Below are 25,276 nucleotides of genomic sequence, written 5' to 3'. Positions count from 1 at the left end.
AGAGAGGGCCAGAATACAGGTTTTCATGAACTCGACGCAGCACAGAAGAGAGCTGGCTATGGGATGGATCGAGGGAAGCTTTATGAAGAAGGTGCCATTTCAGGTTAAAAAAAAAAAAAAAAAAAAAAAAAAAAAGCCGGGCGCTGGTGGCGCACGCCTGTAATCCCAGCACTGGGGAGGCAGAGTCAGGCGGATCTCTCTGAGTTCGAGGCCAGCCTGGTCTACAAAGCTAGTCCAGGACAGCCTCCAAAGCTACAGAGAAACCCTGTCTCAAAAAACCAAAAACCAAAACCAAAACCAAAAACAAAAACAAAAACAAAAACAAAAACAAAAACAAAAAAAGACCTGGGAGGGAAGAGAAACGCGGCTAACAACCATGGCAGCCGTGAGCCCTTCAGTGCCCACATCGTGCCAGGCAGTTGCTGAGTGTGGTAAGACATCTGCTACATCCCGTCAGTCATCAGGAGGCCCTTCCCACTCTGCCTATGGGGAACTGGAGCTCAGACGTTATATAACTTGCTAACAACAATCTGACTCAAATCCCAGCTCTGAGACTTTGCAGCAGAGAGTGAGCGAGCGGGTGGTCTCCTTGGGAGAGTTGTGGAAAGGAAGAGATGAACAAGAAAAGTCAGTGTAGACAGGTCCAGGAAGTTGCAAGTCTAGGATCTAAGGCAGGCTGTATGCTGGGAGAAACGCCCCAGGAACTCCAATTGTCTTGGGGCCTCTGTCCTTGAGTGGGAGGTTCACACAGAGTACATAGGGGACTTCATCCGTGGAGATCTCATCCATGGAGGACTGCATCCTTGAGGACCCCATCCTTCAGAAATCCATCGTCTTGGTGTCTGCATCATCTAGCACATCCTAAAATTCCATCCTTGAGGACCCTATCCTAGGATATGCCTTCTTTGAGGACTCCATCCTTGAAGATACCATCCTTGAGGACTCTATCCTTGGAGATTCCATTCTTCAGGACTCCATTCTTGAAGATATCATCCTTGAAGACTCCACCTTTGAGGACACCATCCTATACAACTCCATCCTACAGGGAGCCCATTTTAAGGACTCCATCTTTGATGACTGACTGCATCCTTGAAGGCTCCATCCTTGAGGGTCCCATCCAGGACCATCATATCCTTATAGACTCTATCTTTGGGGAATTCATCCTTGAAGAACTCCATTCTTGGGCCCCAGAAGAGATTCTGAAAGTGTCTATACTGAGAAAAGTCATCATCTGAGTTGAACAAGAGAAACACTATGTGATATTTTGGTAGCCAGCTGGTCTTTCAAGTTTGGTGTTGGCTAAAGATAAATGTCTTATGTGGTAGTGGGAAGTATATAAGGGTATGAAAGGTGAGTGAGTCTAGGATAAAAACTAGACTTCAGGGAAACCTTAGGGGTAATCAATTGATCCTGCCAAGATCCCCAAGAGGACTGTCTATCATAATCGCTTCAAGAGCTAAGTTCCAAAGGAGAAAGGAAGAACATGTTGTGTCAGTCTGGAGCCCTCTGGTCCCATCTACTGTGTTCCAAGACCATCTACATGTTCTAGAGATGACCACCTGAACCAGAGGTATTTGGAGCTGGCCTTTGACCCAAGCCCATAACTCACAGAAGTTGGTTTGGGGTCAGGTCCTTCCAGAAAGCCATCTGGCAGCCACTCCAGTCACACAAGGAAAATAATGGAGAAGATGCAGCACTCTGGATCCTGGCCATCCGCCCTGTCATTTCTGTCTCCTTTATCCCCCACATGATGTTAAAGATGGAACCCATGGCCTTGTTACATGACAGATCAGCGGCTGTCACTGAGCTACGCCCCCCATCCTGATGTCATTTCTTATATTATGTCCCTGGCCTACTCCCCACCCACAAAACTTGGGGGAAGCAGAGCCTTAGTGAAAGCCACCTCACCTTCTACCACCCATATGATTATAGCAGAATTCTTCAAATCCTAGGACGTCATCTGGACTCTACACACTTGAATGAACAGGGCATCTCCCCAGAGGCACCACTGACATTTGAGGTCACATGACTCCTTGTCATGGGGCTGTATTACAACCCACAGTGATAACTCAAATCCTGGACCACCCACAAGATGCCAGTAGCACCCCACGAGTTATGATGACCCAAAAGGCTTCCAGGCATTGGCACAGCGTGGATGAGTGATAAACAGACACTTCCAGAGCAACAGAAACAAAGAAGTTTCTCTTCAAAGTCTCAGAGAACAGGCAGATAAAGGGTTTGTCAGTGACTAGGCCCTGCTCAAGAGCAGCAACCCCAGGGCACGGCCTTCGAGCTAAGCCAAGAAGATTTCCCCAAATACAGTCCTGCACCCTTTGCCCATGGACTCTAGGGTGAAAGAAATTCCCTAGGAGCCCTTTGTAAAGAGGGTTCTCCATCAAGGTCTTTAAGCAAACACTCTCTGTGACCCATGACCTCCACTTTGGGGTCAGTATGACCTGTCCGTACTCTGAGTCATCTTGTAGAACAATCCAGTAGAAGAGAATTTCCATATGCCATCTACTTGCACCCATGACTTTACATGTTCATAAAAGAGATGAACATGGGTCACTCTCCACACTCTGTGTGCTGAGGTCATGTGTCAGTCACTGCATCCATGAGGGTGGCTCAGCATTACCACAGACCTCCCCTTCCTTCTTGGAAACCTCCCAAATCCCATCGTTGCTTCTGTGGTCCACTGGGCATGTGGACAGTCTTATTCTGATCATTTTTTTAACACTTAGTTCATTTATGAATTTCATTTATTTTGTACATGTGTGGTGCAACTGCATTTGTGTATGTGTATATTCACATATGTAAGCACACATGTGGGCATGAGCACACAAGACGCATGTATAAATTCATGTGGAGGCCTGAAGCTGCCACTGGACGTCACTGGGTGACTTTCTTAACCACTCTTTCTTTGTTGAATAGTCTCTCACTTAGCCTAGATCTTGCCCATCCTCGATAGTCTAGCTAGTCAGATTACCCTGGGGATCCTCTGTGACTGGGATTACAGGTGGCCACCATGATTGCCCAGCTTTTACAAGGGTTTTGGGGATCTGAACTCTGGTCCTCACACTTGTGTGACTAGTATTTTATTCCCACTGAGCCATCTCCCCAGCCCCTGTTCTGTTCATTTGGAACAATCCTATCCTGTCTCAAGAGCTGCAAGGGCAGGGACCACGCCCTTATCCACTCTGTATGCAGTGTGGATCACCATATTTTTTGGCCAAATGGCATGCGGATGAAGATCTGCGGGCTTGCAGTGACTTACACTAGATAGCAAGAGAGACAGCCCATCCTAGGGACAGCCAGGAAGGGAACAAAAGGCACCTAAGACAGCTCCCCCCCCCAATGTGTGTGACACCTGACAGCATCCCAGAGGCACTGTACACACCTGATTGCGCTGGTGGGGATAGGAGGCAAGGGAGTGCTCTGACTGGGAATGAGGTGACAGGACACAGGGTGGGCAGTGCTGCATGGAGGAGTAACTCCCCCTCACTCTACAGAGCACGGGGAGCAGGAGCGCTCAGAATAGGAACATCCACATGGGACTGCAACAGGCCGCTGCAGGCTTCCGGAAAGAGCCGTGCAATTAGTCAGGACATCGTCTCAGCAAGGGGAGAGGTGTTAAGAGAGGGGAACCTCTATTAAATCGTCCCCCAGTGGTGTTTAAATGAGAGCAGGTCAGAAGGACGGAGGTCAGCCAAGGTCTCAAGCCCCATCGAGGGGCTTCCGGTGGAGAAAGGAGAAGAGGAGACCAATGAGAACAGAAGGTTAACCTGACGAGAAACAAGAAGTCCAAAGACTCCATGGCAAGACAGCAGCCGTGAAGCCTGGGACGCAGCCTCCACGGTCAGGACTGCTCGGTGTCCTCCATTGCGTTTAGCCGTGGGAGATGAAGCTTCAACAGCTTGCTGCTCACTAACTGCAAGACTGGAGACCCAAGAGAATGAAGGACTGGGGGCCCCGAGTAAGGAGCAGGGAGGCCATTGAAGAGAAGCAGAGACAGGAGTCCCCAGGGAATGCACGGGGGCCTCACCTACCAGGGAAGAAAAGTCAGTGTGATTGGAGAAGTATCCACAGGCTCCTGTCTAGCAAAGTCTGGCCAGAGAGATGCCTAGTCTTCAGGAGCCGCCATGGCTGGATCCTGAGAGTGGTGGAACGGACCACTAAGAGGCCGTACGCAGTGTCTGAAGGTACAGAGGACAATGCAGAGAAGGGTGCCATCCTACATGCAGGGACTGACCCCAAGAAACCTACTGGAGGCCCTCTGCAGGCCGGCTTAGCCAGCAGAAGGTGGACATGGGCATGAAGGAAAGCCTGGCTTTGACAAACAGGAAGAAAATCAAATACTCCCAGAGAAGCAGGACCAGCTGCCCTCCCCGGTTCCGACTCTCTCACCCACTCGATGCCTCCATTCCCTCTCAATGCATCCCTGTCCTGGGAAAGCCCCATGGAGGGAAGACCATATTCTTTCCCACTTGTATCTCTGTTTCCTCAGTGTCCTGCTGCCCACCCTACAGGACCCCTCCCCACCCCACAACCCACTAGACCTTCATCCAGGCTCTTGCTCCCTCCTCCCAAGTCTACAGCACCAGTCCTTGGAACCCTAGCTGCTCCTACCAACCTGAGTCCAACACCACTCCTGGCCTCAGGCTTCTGCCCAGGAACAGTTCTGAAGTTCAACTCCCTGGTGGATAAGGTCTCGGAAGCCTGTCACACAGCTGAGGCCATGCCTCAGGTTCACACAGCCCCAGACTCTGTTCTTCTCTGAAATCACACCTCACTGCCCAGCCCTGTTCTCTCCCTCCCCACCCCAAGGAATCGCTGTGTCCTCTCTGTGTGTTCTGCCCCAGATACAACTAACCCCTGGCCTCCTTCCTGCCCCCCCCCTACCTGGCGCAGGTTTCGGGTAACCCGGACGTCGTGCCAGGCATTGTCGTTGAACTTGCCGTTGACGGGTTCCACCAGGGCCTCGAAGGCGCCTGAGCCTAGGTTGATGACCAGCCAGACAGCCCCAGACTTGAGGGACAAGTTGACGTAGTCAGCCGACTTGCCGGTGTGCAGCATCAGTCCGTTGCGCTGCAGGGTGCGGAAGGCCAGTGTGATCTCATCAGTGCTGCTCTGGATCGGGTTGTGTGACAGGTCGTAGCAGAAGAACTCATTGCCCTTGAAGGTTGCCACAAATTCCTCCTTGCCTGGACGCCATGGTTTGGGAAAACGGGAGAAGGCTGAGTGTATGGGGTACGCCAGAGCCTCCCCCTTCACCTCCAGCAACCCAAGCATGGGTCCTGGACACCGGAGTCCTGTGGTCCCAACCCTAAACTTAGAAGCTCTTCCCCTCCTACATCCTGTCAACCTGGACCCTGCTGTCTTTGCCATCAAAAGTCAACTTCCCCCAGGTCCATTTCCAGAGCAGGAGGCTGCTAAGTGGCCCTTACAGTGACAGCTGACAATTAAACTGCCACAGGGCCAGACAAAGCTGCAGGCTCCTCCATCTCCTCCCTCCCAATGCTCTCAACCCCTGCCACCCCGGAACAAAGGCAAGTGGGGGAGAAGCAAGACGCCCGCCTTCTCCCTGGGAGCGCCTCCTGAGCAGCTTGCCTCTCCTCTGGGAACACAGCTACTCTCAGTACCCAGGGACAGGGGCAATTTCAGGCCTCTCCGTAAATGATGAGACAGTGGGTCTGCTGTCTAGCCTGCACAGATGAGAAGCCTGGGAAGCCGTGGGACAGAGAGGAACAGGGATATGACACATGGGAAGGCATTGCAAGTGACGGGGATACACCAGGTGACAGGCCATTCGCTGCATTCACATGGGTGCTCACCACAATGCCAGCTCTCCCTCCTCTCCCAACTTCTTCCTCCAACCTAAGAAGCCTCACAGTGCCAGGTGTGTGACCCATAGATGCCAAGTGAGTGGCATGGGAGGGCCTGGCTCTCATGTGTGTATGCTTATGGATGTGCATGACCTATGTGCACATGTGTGAGTGTGTGTGTTTATGTATCTTTACATATAGACACAGCACCTAAACTTTGTTTGTGTGTATAACACCTAGCTGGTGTGTGTGTGTGTGTGTGTGTGTGTGTGTGTGTGTGTACATGAACACAGAACCCAGCCCTAGGTCCTTTCCACTGGCACTCTTTAGGTAGGAAGCCATAACTTCTTGGAAAGGCCATAGGGATTGCTGGTGGTCTACACATAGATGACAAGTAAAAAGACCATGACTGGAACCAGAGAGTCGGGGTCCAGTCCCTCAACTTCACACACCAGAGCACAAGCACAGGACAGAGGACCAGATTCCAAATCAGGAGAGAGGAGAAGGCCTGCATCCAGGCAGAGACTTCTGTCTCTCTGTCAGCAAATACTGATCCTGCAGCCTCCCTGGCTGGAGAAGAGGCAAACAGGACTGTGTCGTGAGGGTCTTTAGGCAGAGACTGAACTATCTGAGCTTCTCCTGAGATATTCTCAAGGTCCAGGGAAGTGTAGGCACTGTGTGATAGAGGTACCCGTCCTCCCCAGGGGCAGAGCTGAGCAGCAGTTCCGTAGATGAATGTGAGGGTCTCTCATTGCAGATTCTGCAGAACTCCTCTCCAGCATACACAGCCTGCCTCTCTCCCTCCAGGCAGGCTGCCCACATTCTGCCCCCACTGCATCCGGATGCCAAGGCACCAGCTGCTGCCCCAGTGCCTGGCATAGCCCTCACTGCAGCTGGCAAGGTCTTGTGTCCTGAGGCCACAGGGCAGCAAGCTGAGGGGGTAGGGCATGGGCCACATAGGGACAATCTGAATCCCTCCCTCTGTCTATTTAGGAGACCAGAAACAAAGGTGGGGCAGCCAGCAGAGTCAAGGATGTGTTTAATGGTGGCGTAGGGAGCCCAGCATGGAAGGGGACAAAGATGGACCATCCGTGGGTCGGAAAAGAAACGGAGACAGGACCGTGAGGGAGAGAGAGGACACGTGGAACCTTATCGATAAAGGACAGGAGGGAACCCTGAGGGGACAGGTAAGGAGAAGGGTCAGTCAGCGTGGAAAGGGGACAGGGACCTCTGGGGAACTAAAGCCAAGGCTTTCTGGGGCTTTAGGGTTTCCATAGCAACCAGGCCTGCTGCTCAGACACTGACAGAGCCAGGGGGCTCAAGGACCAGAAAAGGGAATGCATTTGACCTTGGTTTTACCACCCATCCTGTTAGCCCCACCCAGAAGCCAGACCTCCCTTCCAACTCCTTCACCTTCACTGCGGTCAAAGCAAATCACATTGCAGAGATCCAGACAGAAGGAAGGGAATATAAGGCAGCCACCTAAAAAAGTGATTGGGACCAAACAAAAGAAGTCAGGAAAAAAAGGAGAGAGGCAGGGCTGAGGCTGGACCCTGGCTGCCAAGGTGAAGAGCAGAAATGAGGCCGTTCCTGGGCTCCCCAGGTGGACCCAGGGGAGGAGGCAAAGCCATCTACGCTGTAAGTTTGAGCCAGCTGGACCCCAGTCCTCTCGGCCCAGAAATGCAAAGACACTGAGCTCTCCAAGGGAGTCTAAGCGCTTTTAAGGAGAGGGGTGGAAGGCGGGTGGGCAGTTGTAGCAAGAAGACCAAAGGAGAGAGAGCGAGAGACAGACAGAGAGAACCATGATGGAGCAGGGGTGGGACCTTAAGGGCCCCTGACGGGGGGTGGGGCTTCACGAATCGGAATACGTAGTTGTGACCCCAGGAGCTCCTCAGAGCACTAGCTGGGTCTGGGATGCTCTGATCCTGAAGCGCCAGGGAGCGCTTTGCTCCATCACCCATGCAGGCCATGGTCAGGAACTACAACTCCCATCAGCACGTGAGAAAGGACAACCCTTAAGAGCTCCGAGTGCAGGAAGGGAGTCCTTGCTAGCTTGTTTGCTTCTCCATCAGGGAGTCTGTGGCCTCAAGAGTGTTCCCAACAAAGCTGACTGTGGTCAGAACTGACTGGGTTTCCAAGTACCCTGGAAGAGAGGGACACAGCTGCCCCCTTTGCAGACCCAGCTCAAAGGCCTCCTCTGGGAAGATCTCCAGCCCCCTCTGGCCCTCCTGGCTCTGGGGAACTACAGCTGTGTGTTCTGTTCATTGGCACTTACTGCCTAGTAACATCTTGTACGGCTCCTCCTCGGGGAGGAAATGTGGTGTGAGAAAGACTGTGCGCTGGTGCTGGCTCTACCAACCAGTTCTGTGACCTTGGCCAAGTTACAGCAGCTCTAAGCCCAGCTTTCTCCTCTGGAGGGGAAACAAAGGGTCCACCTGTCAGCCTACCTCCCAGGTTGCTGCAAGAATGATGAAGGGCAGGACAGGATATAATGTAGCCCAAAGTGACTCTGTTCCCAGACATAACATTGTGGAGGTGCACATGTTCTCCTCCTTGAATGAATAAGTAAATTAACTCCTCTGAACAAAGTCTGCAGTTTCAATTCACTCACATGGACCATGGTTTATTGTAGTCATTTGTTAGGCCATCAGTGAGACTCCTGGGAACAGTGACCATTCACTCATTTCAAATAATTGTGAGTCAGGTGTGGTGTGGCACACCTTTAATCCCAACACTCAAAAGACAGAGGCTGATGTGTTTCTGTGAGTTCAAGACCAACCTGGTCTACATAGTGAGCTCCAGGCCAGCCAAAATTACATAGTGAGACCCTATCAAAATTAATTTAATTTAATTAAATAAATGTGCTGAGCTCGCCGGGCAGTGGTGGCGCATGCCTTTAATCCCAGCACTCGGGAGGCAGAGGCAGGTGGATTTCTGTGAGTTCGAAGACAGCCCGGTCTACAGAGCAAGATCCAGGAAAGGAGCAAAGCTACACAGAGAAACCCTGTCTCAAAAAACCAAAATGTGCTGAGCTCATGCCTTACATATATGCCAAGACCTGTGCAGAGCCTGGAAAGAGAGAATGAAAATCCTGTCCTTGAGTTCAGGAGTCCAGAGCCATGAGGGGCAGCAAACAGATGGAGTGACAGGGTGTGGTCTGACTGATTCGAAGGAGGTGTGAACAAAAGGGGCTCCCGGAAGTGTCCAGGTTGGCCCAGGATCTCAGGGAGATTGCCAGCAAGGACAGCCCATCTGTAAGACAGCAAGGAGTGGGGCCTGGGACCGTCCAAGCCCAGGCAGACAGGAGGGCACCAGCTTAAGGATGGAGGTGACAGCATAAGGCTTTGGCCCGACTGCAAAGCTCTGAGAGTTGTCAGAGTGGCCTGGACATTTCTCAACAAAAAGACTCCTGAAAGAAAAAGTAGCCTCTGGCCAAAAAAGTGAGCTGACTCCCAGTTTCCTAAGACATGAAGGGGTCTGCCCTGTGCTGGGGCTTTGACGGGTGTCTGTTTCCCCAGCTATAAAATGAAAGCAATAATGCCTGCCACTAAATGTCACCATGGTTTACTGGGACAATATAGGTGGCACACATAGATCACAGATGCTACCAGTTTCCCCCCAAGCAAGATGCCTAGCAGGCGTCTAGAATATGATGGTACCCCGCCACCTACCATTCCACCGCCGCAACACTTTCTAGGGTTGGGCCTGACCACTCACGGGAAAGGGCATCTGTGTTCTGGTACATCATTGGGGTGGCTGAACTTTGGGAAAGAGATGGAGGTTGTGGTCCTTCACCATAGGGCATGGGATGGTGCCCTGGGAATGGCGGTGGGGTGCAGGCCTGCTGCCAGCCTGGAGGCAAGGCGCAGGGAGATGCCATACACCTGTGAAGATTCCTCTCCTCCTAGAATGCAGTTAGCCTACAGCAGGGCAAGGGCTGGGCTGTCTGGAGACCATGGGATCACTGACCTTTTGTCGGCTGGTGCACATCGCCGGCTCCTCCTCTCCCGGCCCCCCCCCTCGGAGAACAGTAAGGACCCTACTGGAGAAGCAGAATTGGGGAGTCAGGCACAGGGACTTGGCAGCCAGTCCCATCCCAGTCTTGAGGTGATGGAAGGCTCTATCCAGGACAAAGGTGCTGCTTGTAGGCAGGTGAGGAAAGTTTCTCTGGGGACTCCCTGGCCTTCAAGATCTCTTGAGGAGCCATATGACAACCCAAGCACCACCAGCCCCACATACCCTATCAGACTTCTGACCACTGATCTCTAGCCTTCGTCCAGGTTGAGGAGACCAAGAGGGGAGAAGGGCAGTCCTGGCGACCGAGGCCCTGAACACCTGTACCCAAACTTCCCCTTCATCCTGTGGGGCCACTGCCACATCCCTGGGGCTGATGCTTCTCCCTCACTGGGTACCTCTGTTGACAGCTTCTGCAGAGCTAGAGAATATTCTTATCAACCCGCTTTTGCCTGACATGGACACTTGTGTTCAAAAGCCCTCCACTTCTGTACCTGTCCTCTTATGGGCCACCTATCCTTGCTTAAGTCCCCACGGTGGGTGCTCTGACAGTCTCCACTGAGACTATGGGGCTCCCAGGTTTGCCCCTCCATCACGCTCACAGAGGGCTGTGCTCACCCAAGGAGGTACTGGCTAAGTAGGGCTCACCAGGGAGGTAGGGAACCCCTACTCAGAGATCAGTTCTCAGTTTCATTTTCCTGTTCATCACCACACAAAGCCCAGTTCTGCCCCACAGGCACAGGCTGCCATGTCTGGGCTCCAGACTGGCTTGGGCTTCACCCATGCTTGCCAGTGAACAGGTGCTGTCTGGTGCCTGGCTCCCATCCCAGGCAACTAACCCTATTGCTAGATCCAGAGGAGAATTCAGGGATAGAAGGGAAGGTTCCTTTCTGGGCTTTTTCCTCCAACTCCAGTCCCCAGAACTAAGACTAGATTAAACATCTGAGTTGCAGAATCTTCTAGATGAGGGGAAGCATCTCCAGGACCCTTCAAGAAAACATCATCAGTGTCTAGGGTGAATCACAACCAGCACTCCCCAGACCAAGAATTTAGAGATAAGAAGGATGTGATTCAGCCAGGACCCTCCTCCTAATTCCCTGTGTGGGACTTCTTACTTCGGCTCTGAATTTCCATGCCTGCATGAATCCCAGGCCCTCATTTCTTAGATCTAAATCCATCCCAAATTTCAGATCTCGGTGAAACTTTCTTGCATCCCAGATGTGGTCCCACCATCTCTTTGCTCATAGTTAAACACTCAGTCCTGTCTCTTGTATAGGTACAGCAGTGCCCAAGGTGCTCACAGAGGTGGATAACAGGGATGGCAGGGAGGTCAGAGCTGGAGGGGATCAGTCAGAACTCCTAGGTTCTCTTCCAGGTTACTTAATGCCAGGGTTCCTCTACCCCTGCAGTGCTGAGACTGAATCCCAGGGCCTTGTGTATCATAGGACAACAATCAGCTACAGAACACTGGGGTTTTGACTAGTGGGAAGGACTAGGCCAAGGGTAGGCTCCAGTTAAATGACAAGTCCCAGCCATGCCACCTAGTAGGACTGTGTAATTACGACAGCCAGTCACTTGTCTCTGATATACTGTCATCTGTCAGATAGACATTAGAGATATTCAAACGATAATGGAGGTGAAGGCAGAGGGTGGGGCACTGTGGGAAAGGAGGGTCCTGCACCTCCAGCCCCCACATCTGTTTCCCACCCGTTCTAGGGACAGGGATTAAATGGAGTGTCTTCCACAGTAGCAAGGGAAGGGGGCTGTGGCTGCCTCAGATCGTTTCTGCATTCATAGAAAAGAAAGGAGTGATCAGGATGAGTGGAAATAAATCAAATACCACCATGAGAAAGAAAAAAGCAAGATATACCACCAGGAAAATGGAAAGGAAAAATAAAGAGACTGGAGACAACGGCAGGGGAGTACACATCTCGACATCAGAAACCAAGGTGAGATGAGGGTGGACAGTGGACCCAGGGGGAGGGGAGGAGGGGAGGGAGAGGAGCGGCCCCACCCCGCCAGGCACCCCCATACAAATAAAGAAATGGCAAAGGAAGAGGGAAGGAAGGGAAGGAAGGGAAGGAAGGGTGAGGGCGAAGGAGGGAGGGTAGAGAACAGAAAAGCCAGGCACAGTTTGGGGCAATCCAGTCCAAACCAAACCAAAACTTCAAACCATACCTTCGCTGTTTAACGTCAGGTGAGCCGGACCTTGGAAAGGGGAAGGAGAGAGAAAGAAAAGAAGAAAAGGAAGAAAGAAAAGAGGAAAGAAACAAAGAAAACACGAGTCATCAAAATCAGCCCGAGAGAAGGGGGGAAGTTGTTGCTGCCACAATTTAAAAACCCTTTTTAACTTGTGACAGACATCGGGGGAGAGCCCCCAGCCCAGCAGCTGAGGGAAGGGGCCCGATGCAGAAGCAGAGGGGAGGGGAGAGAGAGATCAGGGTGTAGAGGGGTGGGTGAGAGGTGTGAGCCACAGGAGATAGATAGGGCAGGTGTTGCTACAGGGAAGGAGAGAATTTTTTGGTTTCTTTTTTTTTTCTTCTTGCCGGAAAAAAAAAAAAAAAAGGAAAAGGAGAGGAAGCATGGCTCTGGAAGGGCTGCTTTTTCCTTTTTCTTTTTTTTTTTTTTTTTTTTTTTTTTTTTTCTTCCAGGAGGTGGAGAAAAAAAAAAAAAAAACGGTCAACGAGAAAAAAACAATTCGGATGGAGGAGAAAATAAAACACAACACAAAAATCAAAGGCACCTGGAGAAAAAGAGCGTGTCCTGTTAGAAGGGATTGAGTGGGCAAGGGGGTCTCCAACCACCACCCCACACAGCCTCTGGGTCCCCGTGACCTTGGGGGAAAGTGCCAAGTGTAAAGAATATCGATGGGCCTTAAGGGCAACCTCCGCACTGGGACTTAGAAGGGCACCCTCTCCAATCCTAACCTTCCAGCTGCCCATCCCAGCCTCATGTGGAGGTAGCAGGCTCCAAGAGAAAACCAGGGCTCTGGGGAACCAGGGAAGCAGGAAGAGGAAATTGAGTCTATGGGAACTCTGGAGTGAAAGATTGTGGCGTGATTCTTTCACAGTCTGGGAATTGCAGAATTGTGGCCTTTGGACAACAAGGTCCAAAAAGGACAGCCAAGACCCCTGGACAGGAGGCCAAGCTCTCTGAAACCCAAACACCTCATGCCTAAATGACTGTACAGGTCCCCTTTCCCTGGCCAGGTCCTTGCTGAACTGATCCAGAAACAGACTGAGAACAATTTAACCCAGTGGGCAAGCCCTGGCAACCCTGATCTGAGGTGACCCTCCTGAGCCTGAGTCAGTGCAGCCTGAACCAGACAAGGACCCCAGACCCCAGAGAAGCTGACACCACCAGGCCAGCCACAGAACTGACCCCCAGGACTCCCTGAGATGACCAACTAGCCCTACCAAACCCCAGCTCCCTACCTGACCACAAGCCTACCTTCCTGCTGTCTGGAAGAACAGCTCTGCTGTCAGGAAAACCAAAACTGGAGCCATTGTGGATTCCCGAGGCTAAAGAGCTATGAGGGTCTCTGGGGCAGAGCGAGAGCCAGGATACCCAGTGCCCAGGAAGCGGTGGGGAGACTCCTGAGGAGCTCATAGCCAAATGGCTCCTGGTACCTCCCTCTCCATCTCAGGGTCTCATTTATTTTTTTTTTTCACCTCCAGGTCTAAGGCTAGCTTGAGGGAGAAGGCCACAGCACCCGGAGCAGCGCCAGGACAAAACAGTTCTCAGGAGGACACAGGGTTTACTAAAGCATTGGTGGGGACTCAAGCATTTAGGTTGCTTTTTTATTTCTTGCTCCAAACAGCCCCTACCCTGCCACTCACTCTTCCCTCATGAAATTCCAGCACCTTCTAAAGCTCAGGCCCCAGGCCCTGAACCCTCCGCCCACTTTGCCTGTCAGCAACAGCCTTACCGGGAAAACCTACTCTTAGAATCCAGGCTTCTGCTGCCCTCAGTCCAGAGTCAAAGGTCCCATGGAGTCCCTTTCTTGTCCTCTGCCCCACTACCACCTACAGCCCCTTAGGCCTGACTACTGCTGGGGAAGTCACACATCTACCCTCAAGACCCTTCGGCTGCCCAGCTCTCTGCCAGCCTCATTAGCATGCGACAGTCTCCCTCTGTCACCAAGGCAACCAGCTGCTCAGCTCCCTCAGGCATGACAGCACCAGCCATCTTAGTGAGGGGAGACCCATTCCCTTCCTGTCTAGCCCTGGCTCAGCCCTGGATAACTGGATGACCGAGGGATCTCTGCCTGCAGCCTGCCTCCTCTCCCACCCCAATCTACAGCTTACTCCTTATCCTGGCCCAGTACCCTTGGGGTGCCTCTCTCTCCCATGTCCACCTGTAGCATCTGCCTGCCCCTCCTCCCACTCCCTTCACAAGCTGGCAGTGATGGATGGCATTGCCAAAGGTCCTTCCTAGGGTACTCTATGTGGCTAATCTGGGTCTCCTCTCCCTGATTGTAAGAGATTAGGAAGGAAGAGGAAGTGCTCAGGGTGCTGCAGAGCAAGATGCCTAGCGTCCTTTAGGCCCCGCATCCCAGCATCCCAGCATCATGGACAGATGGAGAAGGAGAGACACAGAGGACCCCTAAGAGAACTGAAGAGGGGCCTCACTGCTAGGGAGGAAGCCCTCGCCTCCACCCACGTCCTCACTTGCAATCTCACCCTTGACTTTTGCACTCAGACCCCAGGACAACGGTGAGGAAAAAGAAAAGGACAGCAAGATTACGAGACACAGACAGACAGACAGACAGACATGCAGAGAGACAAACAACGGGATCATATTCTTGTCTATGCGCGCGCGCACACACACACACACACACACACACACACACAGATCATCTCATACACATCCTGCACTGTTGCTAACACTCATGCCCACATCTAAACCAGCAGGGGACCAGGACACTCCACCACAGCTCTCATTCCCATGTCCCCAAAACTGGGCTTCCCTTCTTGTCCTTAGGGTCCCTCTCCTCCCCCTGCTCTAGGCCGCTTCTCTGCAGCCTCTGCCCTTTCCTCTCAGCCTGGGTCTTCTGCTCTCTCCCCACAGTTGTGTCGTTTTGAAATCTCTTCTTGCTCCTCTCCCTGTCTACGCTCCCCACTTCTTCCTCCCAAGCCTCTCCTGCCCCTTCTTCTCTCTCTTTCTCCCTCCATCTCTCCCTTTGTTCCAGAGAAGGCATGACATCAAGAGCAAGTAGAAGTCAGGCCTACACTAAATCTTATCTCCAGCCCTCAGAAGGCTGTGCCCATTCGGATGTGCAGGCTCTCTCCTTCTCTCTTGTATACAACAGGGGTAAACAGTGACACACAGAGATGCAAACATAGATGCAGACACACAAAGCCCCAGACACGCCTCCAGAACAACATGGACACATGCCACTCCATGAACAAAACAACAAGCCAGTGCCCAGCAGGCCCACACAGACAGCCAAACCACATGAAGGTGTGCACACACAGACATACAAATGCAGACACAGGGAGTGGTCTGCTGGGACCAGGGCACCTGAGGAGCCCCACATAGAAAAAGCACAGAGAGTCAAGGCAAGCCATGGATACCACGAGGAAAATGGGTTCCACTCATGCCCAGGCCTAGAGCCCTCGCTGCCTACCCTTCTCAGGATGCCCATATCCCTGGTGTGTCTGTGCTCCTCCTGGAAGGACCAGGCCCAGGGGTCTCAGAGTATGTCCTACCCACTGTCTTCCCAGGACAGGAGTGCTGATCAGGATATGGCCTTCCCTGGTAATAATCACTTTGCCAGCTTCCCTGCGAGGCCCTGTAAGATCAACTGGAATCTAGACTACATCCTAGTCCACCCAAAGGAGGAAAAGAAACAGAGGGAAAGCAAAGCTCAAGGGAAAGCCTCCAAGAATGGTAGAACCCAGAGAACCTGGGGAAGGTCAGGGACAGATAGAGGTCCACGGACAGACCCCTAGAGAAAAAGAGGCAAAGAGGAAAACCAGAGCAAGAGGCAATCAGAACAGAAGGCAGGAAGAGAATGGACAGAGACCCAAGAGAAGCCCACTCCCACCCTTGCCCTGGGACTGAACAAGGAAGCTGCCCCCTTCCTCTCAGCCATGGACAGCTTTAGCAGAGCAGAGGAGCAGGCTCTGCCCACACACCCCAACCACGGGACAGACCCCACCCTGTCTGTACTCTCAAGCACACCCCCACTGGCCTGAGTCCTGCAGCAGAGATGTGAATTCTCTCCAGCACAGGCTCCAGGCCAGCAGCCAACCCTGCCACCCCCTACTCCCTTCTATACATAGCCATTATGTGCTTGCTTGCTTTTTTTTTTCTTTTCTTTTTTTAGTTTTCTGAGACAGGGTTTCTCTGTGTAGCCCTGGCAGTCCTAGAACTCACTTTGTAGGCCAGGCTGGCCTCAAACTCACAGAGATCCACCTGACTCTGCCTCCTGAGTGCTGGGATTAAAGGCGTGTGCCACCACACCCGGCTCATCCATTATAGCTTTCTAAGCTGGGCAAAACAGTGTCTACCTACTCACTTCTGGGCACTTCCAACACTATCAGCTATGAACCTCTCCCCCGACTCATCACCTCTTCCCAGAGACCCTCTTCCCTTCCCCCACCAGGAAGAGGGCTAGGAGCAGCAGAGAGCAGCATTGGCAAGAAGGTCCTGCCCTCTACCCAGCAGCTTACACAGTCAATGAACAGAGAAGCCTAGGAAAAGGCACTCCAATGAAAAAGACCCAGACATCCCCCCCAGGGACCTCACAAACATAAGCAGACAGGGAGCTGTCATATGGCCAACAGCACCCCTTCAAACAGACCCTTTGGGGAGATGTGTATTATCCTAATGATCAAGAAGGCTCCACTCACCTTCCATAGGGTGTTCCTCTATGGTCAGCCAAGTTCAGAGAAGGGGAGCAGGGAGAGAAGAGAAAGGAGATCTGTTAGCAAATGTGCCATGGACAGTTGCTTTAAGAACCAAAGAGTTCCAGGTCCCACAGCCCACCAAGGCCCTGACATGAATAACCCAACCTAAAAACTCAGGGAACAGCTTTGCTGGGGACTACACAGTGGCCACACTGTCCCCTGAATGAGTCTCCCCAGAGTCAGCCCATCTGGGAGGACTGAGAGGGACTTCTGCATTTTGCACTAGATCCTACTCTGCCAGGAAACGGAGACCCAGAGCAGGGCCTGAGATCACACAGAGACAGGAAGCAGAGCCGTAAGCAAAGCAGTGAGCAGCCAGGCTCCCCGCAACTCCTGAGATAGGCTCCTCCCTCACATTCACTGCGCTGCAGCTCCCAGACAGATGGGGATATGCTCACACCAGAGACTGTCTTCACTGGGCTCGCCGAGACACACTCACGCTCAGTGACACACTGACACACATAAGCACCGAGCGACCCACTCTCAAGTTTAGCTCTCACACAACTCATGCCTGAAACATTCACTGTCGAGCTCTGACCACCCACAGCCCCCTACCCTCCCGGAAGGAAGAGGCTGCCACCCGGGTCAGAATGTGGCACGTGGCACGGGCCAGGCCCTGGGTCTGATCCAAGAAAACACGATTCTGCCCCAAACTGCCGATCCGAGTCACTTGACCTCTCTGCACCCCAACTACAAAGGTGAGAGGGTGGCCTGCACCCTCTCCCAAGTAAGCCCCTTCTGACCCCAGCTCTGCCTCTAGGATCATGGGAGATGTCTTTCCTCTTCATTTGATTTTGGTATTTGATTTCATAGCTGAGTGTTTCACAGTCTTATTCTGTAGTCCACACTGGCCTGGAACGTACTGTGTAATACCACTTGCCTCAAACTCAGGACTATCCTCCTGTCTTCCTAGTGCTGGGGTTTTAGGCATGCCCTAGCACGTTCGTTTTTTAAGCACGGCCGGGGATCAAATTCAAAGCTTTACACATGCATTGTAAACAAGCATTCTACCAATTGATTGCATCCTCAACTCCAGAACATGTTTGCTTATCTGTTTGTTTGCTTGTTTATTTCAAAATATTGGATAGGCCAGGTTGGCCTCAAAGTCGTTATATAGCCAAGGCTGGCCCTAATGTCTTAACCCTCCTGCTTCTGCCTCTCAAATGAGCCCAAATGCCCTCTAGGGGGTTGGGTGAAGCAAAGGGTCTCTAAATGGATGGTCACCTTAGGTTCAGTCAAAGTCAGAGGGCCACACTGGGGACCCCTAGATCATGTCATACCCCATGGGCCATCAGCCTCACCTATTAAGACCTGACCTGGACCTGACCTTGGAGCACACCTGAAGGGAGCAGTTCCCTCACTAAGCCACAGATCCTCAAGCAGGCTTCGTAAGAGGACCAAGGTGCCCCCCCCCCCCACGCTTTAGACAGTTGTCACATATTCACGATCTGGAAGGCTGTTAGAGGAAGTCAAAGACAGAAGAGAGAAACTGCCCAATCTACAAACACACAAGCCCTCAAGGAAAGACACATATACAGATCCTGAGACAGACATCAATTCACACACACGTGTATATGCTGTCTCCTCCCTCCCATGAGCACAATCTGTGGGATTTGTTCATGTATTCTTAGGGAGGGACATTATACTGCAAAAATGAATACTGCTATTTACCATACGTCATACCACCCCTGTGGTACACGTGCAGAGATTGAGAGTAAACGTCAACACCCGCACAGCATCCTAATACGTGTTATTATTGACGCATCCACCCACCACCCCCATACACCCCCAGTGAACACAGCTGCTTTGCTACCTACCCATCTCCTTCTTTATCCACCCACCCCCACTAGCCTCCATGTTATAAATATGCTCTGCAATACACAACAGAAAGGCTTCTGCCTAACAGCTACACCCCCAAAGCTGCATAGACCACAATTTTCCTAAAGCTACCAAGCCTCATCACAGTTACGACCCTTGGGAAAACCCTTGGGTTCTCTGAGAACAGCTGTGCTGGAACTCTCTGATCCTAGCATGAGAAGACCCTGGCCAGTCCAGATCCACCAGCACCTGTATAAATGAATCATTTTGATTTCTAGATAATTCCACATAGCAGATATTTCAAAAAGCATTTCCAGGCTGTAAAGATAGCTCAGCGACTAAGGGGGCTTCCTGCTCTTCCAGAGGACCCTAGTTGGGTTTCCAGAACCCACTTGGACAGCTCACCACCACCTGTAACTCCAGCTCCAAAGTGATCAGGTGCCTCTGGCCTCCTTGGGCAGCTGCACTAACATGCACATGCTTATACACAGACACACACAGAGGCACATGATTTAAACTTTTTCAATGGGCTGGGGAGATGGTCCAGTAGTTAAGAGTGTTTGCTAAGATTCAAGGTTTGGTTCCCAGAATCCACATGATGGGGGCTCACAACCACCTACAACTCCAGTTCCAGGGGATCTGATGCCCTTCTCTGACCTCTGTTGGCACGGCATCACATGGTACAAATACCTGTCCTCGGGCACACACACATACATATAAAATAAAATAGGTATCTTTTACATGAATAATTTTTTAAAGTATGCTCAGAAACATGAAGCCAGCAAGCGACAGTACATTTCTCTCCTTCATCTGCTATGTGCTGTCTGCATCCCCCGACCCCACACCATGCCAGGCCCCTCCATGTCTACCTCCCTGCCCCTCAGCTACCTGTTCTCTTCACCCATAGCTCATCTCAATGCCTCAGGGCAAAGGGCCTCTTTCCAACCTACAATTCTTGACCTCTAAAAAGTGTCCCAAGATGTCATCTAACCTAGGGTCACGCCCACTACCAACCCTCCTAAGCCACATTGCACATCTGCCTGGGTGGAAGCCATGAGCTCAGCGGTATGTTCTCTCCATTCTCTGAGGAGGAGACACACCTGGACCATTCTCCATTGCTATCCCAATAATCACTTGCCAGTCAGAGCCACCATGCCCCATCTCTCACAGGCTTCTGGCTCTCAACCTTTCTGAGACGGCTTCAGAACCCCCCCCCCCAAGCCCTCTCCTGTCTTGGGCCAGACACCCAGAAAGCAGTTCTCACATTTTCACACCAGTTGCCAGGACCTATGGGTTCCACCTTCTAAAACCCTCCATGCCCCATCAGTGCAGCCCAGATGAGGCCCTATCTCTTCTTCTGGGAGCTTGAATAGGCCTCTGTGATAATCTCCCTTCAATGAGTCTTTTCACCCTGCAGTTTATATCAACATGCCACCTAAGTGCCTTGACCACATCTCAAGCCTACGGCAGTATATATATATATGGCAGTAAATATTCACTGTAGTGTATATCTACTGCATATATATCTACTGCAGTGTATGTATATCTACCACAGTGTATATCTATATGTTGCAGTATATATCTACTGCATGTGTGTCTACTGCAATGTATATCTATCTATTGCTGTATATATTTACTGCATGTATATATATCTTCTACTGTAATATATATCTCCTGCATGTATATCTACTGTAGTATGTATCTCCTGAATGTATATCTACAGCAGTGTATATCTACTGCATGTATTTCTTCTGCATGTATATCTCCTGCATGTTTATCTACTGCAGTGTGTATCTCCTGTATGTATATCTCCTGCATGTATATCTACTGCAGTGTGTATCTCCTGTATGTATATCTCCTGCATGTATATCTACTGCAGTGTATATCTACTGCATGTATATCTACTGCAGTGTGTATCTCCTGTATGTATATCTCCTGCATGTATATCTACTGCAGTGTGTATCTCCTGTATGTATATCTCCTGCAGTGTATATCCCCTGCATGTATATCTCCTGCATGTATATCTACTGCAGTGTGTATCTCCTGTATGTATATCTCCTGCATGTATATCTACTGCAGTGTATATCTACTGCATGTATATCTACTGCAGTGTGTATCTCCTGCATGTATATCTACTGCAGTGTATATCTCCTGCATGTATATCTCCTGCATGTATATCTACTGCAGTGTGTATCTCCTGTATGTATATCTCCTGCATGTATATCTACTGCAGTGTGTATCTCCTGTATGTATATCTCCTGCATGTATATCTACTGCAGTGTATATCTACTGCATGTATATCTACTGCAGTGTGTATCTCCTGTATGTATATCTCCTGCATGTATATCTACTGCAGTGTGTATCTCCTGTATGTATATCTCCTGCATGTATATCTACTGCAGTGTGTATCTCCTGCATGTATCTCTCCTGCATGTATATGGCTTATTGTTGGGCTTCACCAGGGAAGGTTTGGGCTTCTCAGGTTAACTCCTTTCAAGTCTGATCACACCCCCTTCAATCTCCTGGCCTGCTGCAATTCTGGCTCCAGCCACACCCGGTCTCTTTCCATTCCCCAAATAGGCCACATTCTAACTACTCTTCCCAAAACACACACACACACACACACACACACACACACACACACACACACACACTCACTCACACATGCACACAGCTGTCTGAGAAAGCCAATGATTTCCCTTAAGACCCATATTAATACCTGTACGTTCTGAACACAGGAGAGCAGCAATTTCTTCTGGGCCAGTTCTGTGATGCACATTGTCTTACTATTGCCCTTGTTAAAGCTACAATGTAACTGTAATTTCAAGTTGGCTTCCTGATGGGACTGCAAAACTGTGCAAGAGACAAAACAATGTCTCATTCATCTCTCTACTTCCAGCTGCTTGCTCAGCTCCGGGCTTGTAAAAGACATTGCTATGTTTGTTGAGTGAATAATATAACACTTCTTGTGTTATGAGAACTAAAGCAAACCTGGCTCCTGGTGTGTGCTGTTTCCGGTACCCACCACTACTATTATAACTCTCGAATACAAATGACTATTCCTCTCTGTTAGAGACAGGGAGACCAAGTGTCCAAAGCAGAGGAGGGCTGGCTCCACAGCTCATGCCCACAGCTGAGAGGACCAGAGTTCAGATCCCCAGGACCCACATAAAAGCCAGGTGAGCATGGTGGTCCATCTATAATCCTGGGACACAGAAGGAGACAGAGACAGAGAATCCCCAGGGAAAACTGACTAACCAGACTATCCAAAATGGCAAGCTTCTAGTTCAATGAGAGACCCTGACTCAGTATACAAGGTAGAGAGCAATTGAGGAAGACACCCAACGTCAACATATACACATACATGTTTGCGCACATGTGCACACATATACATGCAAACATGAATACCACACACACACACACACACATGTACATAGGGGAAATGCAGAAGCAACTTATCCAAGGTCACACTGTTGGTGGCAGACAATCAAATCTGAATCTAGAGAACAAGCAAGATGGCTGAGCAGGTAAGGATGCTTGTCATGCAAGCCTGACAACCCGAGTCTCATCTCTGAAACCTACACCAAGATTGGAGGAGACAACTAACTCCACAGGGTTGTCTTCTGATTTCCATGAGCACCATGACATGTGCATTCCCCAGCATGCATCATGTACACACATACATGCACACATACACACACACAACAATAATAATAAATTTTTTAGTAAAATCTTAGTGGCTGAAAGATGGCTTAGAAGTTAAAAGTGCTTTCTTCTCTTCCAGAGACCTGAGTTCAGTTCCCAGCACCCACATGGTACCAGGGTACCAGGCCTGCATGTGGTACACAGATATACATACAGGCAAAACACTCAGACACATAAAATAAAAATAAATACATGTTTAAAAGTTTTTAAATCAATAAATTGTTTAAATATATAATCCAAGGCTAGGCATGGTGGCACATGCCTTTAATCCCAGCACTTGGAAGGCAGAGGCAGGCAGATCTCAATGAGTTCAAGGCCAGCCTGATCTATAGAGTGAGTTCCAGGGCAGCCAGGGTTATGTAGAGAGACCCTGTCTCAAAAACAAAATTTAATTTAAATCTCTCAGCTTTAACACCTTCAGTGGGGGCTGAGGATATGGCTCATTTGGTAGAATACTTGCCTGGCTTCAGTCCCCGGCATTGCGTAACTAGGCATGGTGGTGCATCCCAGCCCTCAGTAGGTGGAGACAGGGAGATAAGAGGTTCGAGGTCACGCTGTGTTACAGACAGCCTCACAAGACAAAACCAGATGCTATCTCTAACTTCTCCCGGCCTCACTCTGACCCAATATAGGATGGAAACATCTTGAGAGGTACGTCCTTAGCCTCAAAGTCAAAAGGCTAGAGGCTTCCAGAATGCTAATCTACGTTGTATTTTATTTTTTATTTTTATTTATTTTTTAGTTTTTGTTTTGTTTTGTTTTTCAAGACAGGGTTTCTCTGTGTAACTTTGGAGCCTGTCCTGGAACTCACTCTGTAGCCCAGGCTGGCCTTGAACTCACAGAGATCTGCCTGCCTCTGCCTCCCGAGTGCTGGGATTAAAGGGGTGCACTACCACCACCTGGCAAACGGTTTTTTTTGTTGTTGTTGGTTCATTCGTTTGTTTTGGTTTTTGGTTTTTGGAGATAGGGTTCCTCTATGTAGCTTTGTGATACGCTGAATTTTATTTCCCATGAAACACAACCTTTCTTATTGTCTCACCATGCTGGAGACATCGGCGTTCTCATATTCCCCACACTCGCCCTGGCAGGAAAGCCTCATACTCCTCTTTCCTCATCATGGCGACTCCCTCTGGCCCAGTCATCCTTCAAGGTCTAGCCTATCACCACCTTCTCCTTGAATCCTCCTGGCCACTGGGGTAAGAACCACAGGAAACCTATTGATCACTGGGAAGAGTACCTAGAACATTGGTTTTCCATGGTTCAGTCAGTTTCCCAGGTTCCCTGGGGACACCCAGCTCAGCCCTGCACCACTCCCCTCCTCCCCCTTCTGCCTTGCATCTCTCTCACCCCTGTGTCATCAGGACCACAGCCGTGGAAGCTGTTGCTGACAGGAGAATGTCACGTTTCTGACCTAATCCCAGCCCGTGCATGTGTACTTGATGACCTGGCAGAGGACAGAGATGGCGTCAGGGATGGCACCGTCTTACCTAATGTGAACTCAGAATCCCAGCAGATTTGTTATCAAGGATAGTGATGAATAGGGAAAGGGCGAGTCAGGGGAGTTGTAAGCAGTCAAAACCATGCTCTGAGACCTCAGAAGTACAGCAGTGTGCCGGGTGGTGGTGGTGGCGCACGCCTTTAATCCCAGCACTTGGGAGGCAGAGGCAGGCGGATCTCTGTGAGTTCCAGGCCAGCCTGGGCTACAGAGTGAGATCCAGGACAGGCTCAAAGCTACAGAGAAACCCTGTCTCAAAAAAAAAAAAAAGTACAGCAGTGCAGGAAGGGTCACGTCTAGGGAAGACACTATGTGAGTCTGTCTGGGGTGATACCTGAGGCAACTCCTGAGTCCTCAGGGAGAGCCAAGGGAGGTGGAGAGGTGTGATAAGATTTCCCATTGAGATGTTCTCAGCCTTAGCAAGTTTTGTGCTTTGATGTGATACCTTGGCTCTCCAGGTTGAGTTCCTTCCCAGGGCTCCTGCTTCTGTGCCCCATGGACCCCTCTCTAAAACAGCCCAGCAGACCAAAAAACACTTGTGTGCCCTCCACACCTGGCTTGAGGAAGTAGCTGTGCCCTGGGATCTGAAGTAGTTCCTAGTTTCTGATGCAATATTGCCCCTAAGAAGCTCCCAAAAACATGTAGCTGGAGAGATGGCTCAGCGATTAAGAGCACTGGCTGCTCTTCCAGAGACCCAGGTTCAGTTCCCACATGGTGGCTCACAGCCATCTGTAGCTCCAATTCCAGGGACTCTGGCACCTCCTCTAGCCTTCTTGGACACTGCACAGACATACATAGCCAGACATGGTGGCGCACACCTTTAGTCCCAGCACTCTGTGAGTTCGAGGCCAGCCTGGGCTACATAGTGAGTTCCAGGCCATTCAGGGATACATGGTGAGACTCCATCTCAAAAAGCAAAGAAACAAATAAAAAGTTTCCGCATGCACATGCTGCCCAATCACGGACAATAACCTGAAATTATGAGCTAAAATAAACCCTTTCTCCCCAACTGCTTTCTCTCGGGGCATTTTGCCATAGCAACAAGAATAAAAACCTCTTGGATAGCTGTGTCTAAGGAAGGCCCAGGGCCACACAGGCATGCATGATCTGCTGTCCCAAACCCAATCCCCTCCCGGACTCCCTCTTTACTATCCTTCCAACCACGCAAAAAAGAAACTTCTAGTTCTCCGAGACCTCCTTTCCCACCTCAACCCAAAGACAGCATCTCTCCCCCACTGTAGTCTCAGCACCAGGGGTCTACCCCTGCAGCTACCCCAACGGCCACCACAGTTGCCGTCACCCTTCTTGGCCACTCAAAGTTCAAGGCAGGAGGCACCTCAGTCAGTAAAGTGCTTGTCTCACAAACAGAAGACTTGAGTTCAATCCCCCAGAACTCAGGTAAAAGTGTAGATGTGGGGGCACACCTTTGTGCTCTCGGCACTTGTGGGGGAACGGAGAAAGGAAGATCTGTGGGCTCACTAGCCATCTAGCCTAGTCTAATCAGGAAA

The 25,276-nt window shown here is 50.7% G+C and overlaps 1 protein-coding gene and 1 long non-coding RNA gene across 3 annotated transcripts in view; one reads left to right on the top strand and one right to left on the bottom strand.

Moving 5' to 3' along the window:
- Nrxn2 (neurexin 2) overlaps nt 1–25,276 on the bottom strand; it is a 112,296-nt gene that overhangs the window by 69,394 nt on the left and 17,626 nt on the right. Inside the window, 5 exon segments of the mRNA XM_036203108.1 lie at nt 4,900–5,201; nt 9,792–9,840; nt 9,842–9,864; nt 12,015–12,044; nt 16,694–16,711. Coding sequence (XP_036059001.1) covers nt 4,900–5,201; nt 9,792–9,840; nt 9,842–9,864; nt 12,015–12,044; nt 16,694–16,711 — 422 coding nt within the window.
- On the top strand, nt 5,932–13,619 carry LOC118593637. 2 transcript variants are annotated; one of them, XR_004946288.1, is made up of 3 exons: nt 5,932–7,009; nt 11,553–11,785; nt 13,514–13,619. It is a non-coding gene; the product is annotated as an uncharacterized LOC118593637 (long non-coding RNA). The 2 variants fall into 2 exon arrangements; XR_004946287.1 differs by having other exon boundaries at nt 5,944–7,009; nt 11,634–11,785.

This window comes from Onychomys torridus, chromosome 1 (genome assembly GCF_903995425.1).
Source record: "Onychomys torridus chromosome 1, mOncTor1.1, whole genome shotgun sequence".
In the NCBI taxonomy this organism is placed as follows: domain Eukaryota; kingdom Metazoa; phylum Chordata; class Mammalia; order Rodentia; family Cricetidae; genus Onychomys; species Onychomys torridus.
This window is presented reverse-complemented; position numbering and strand designations above follow the sequence as displayed.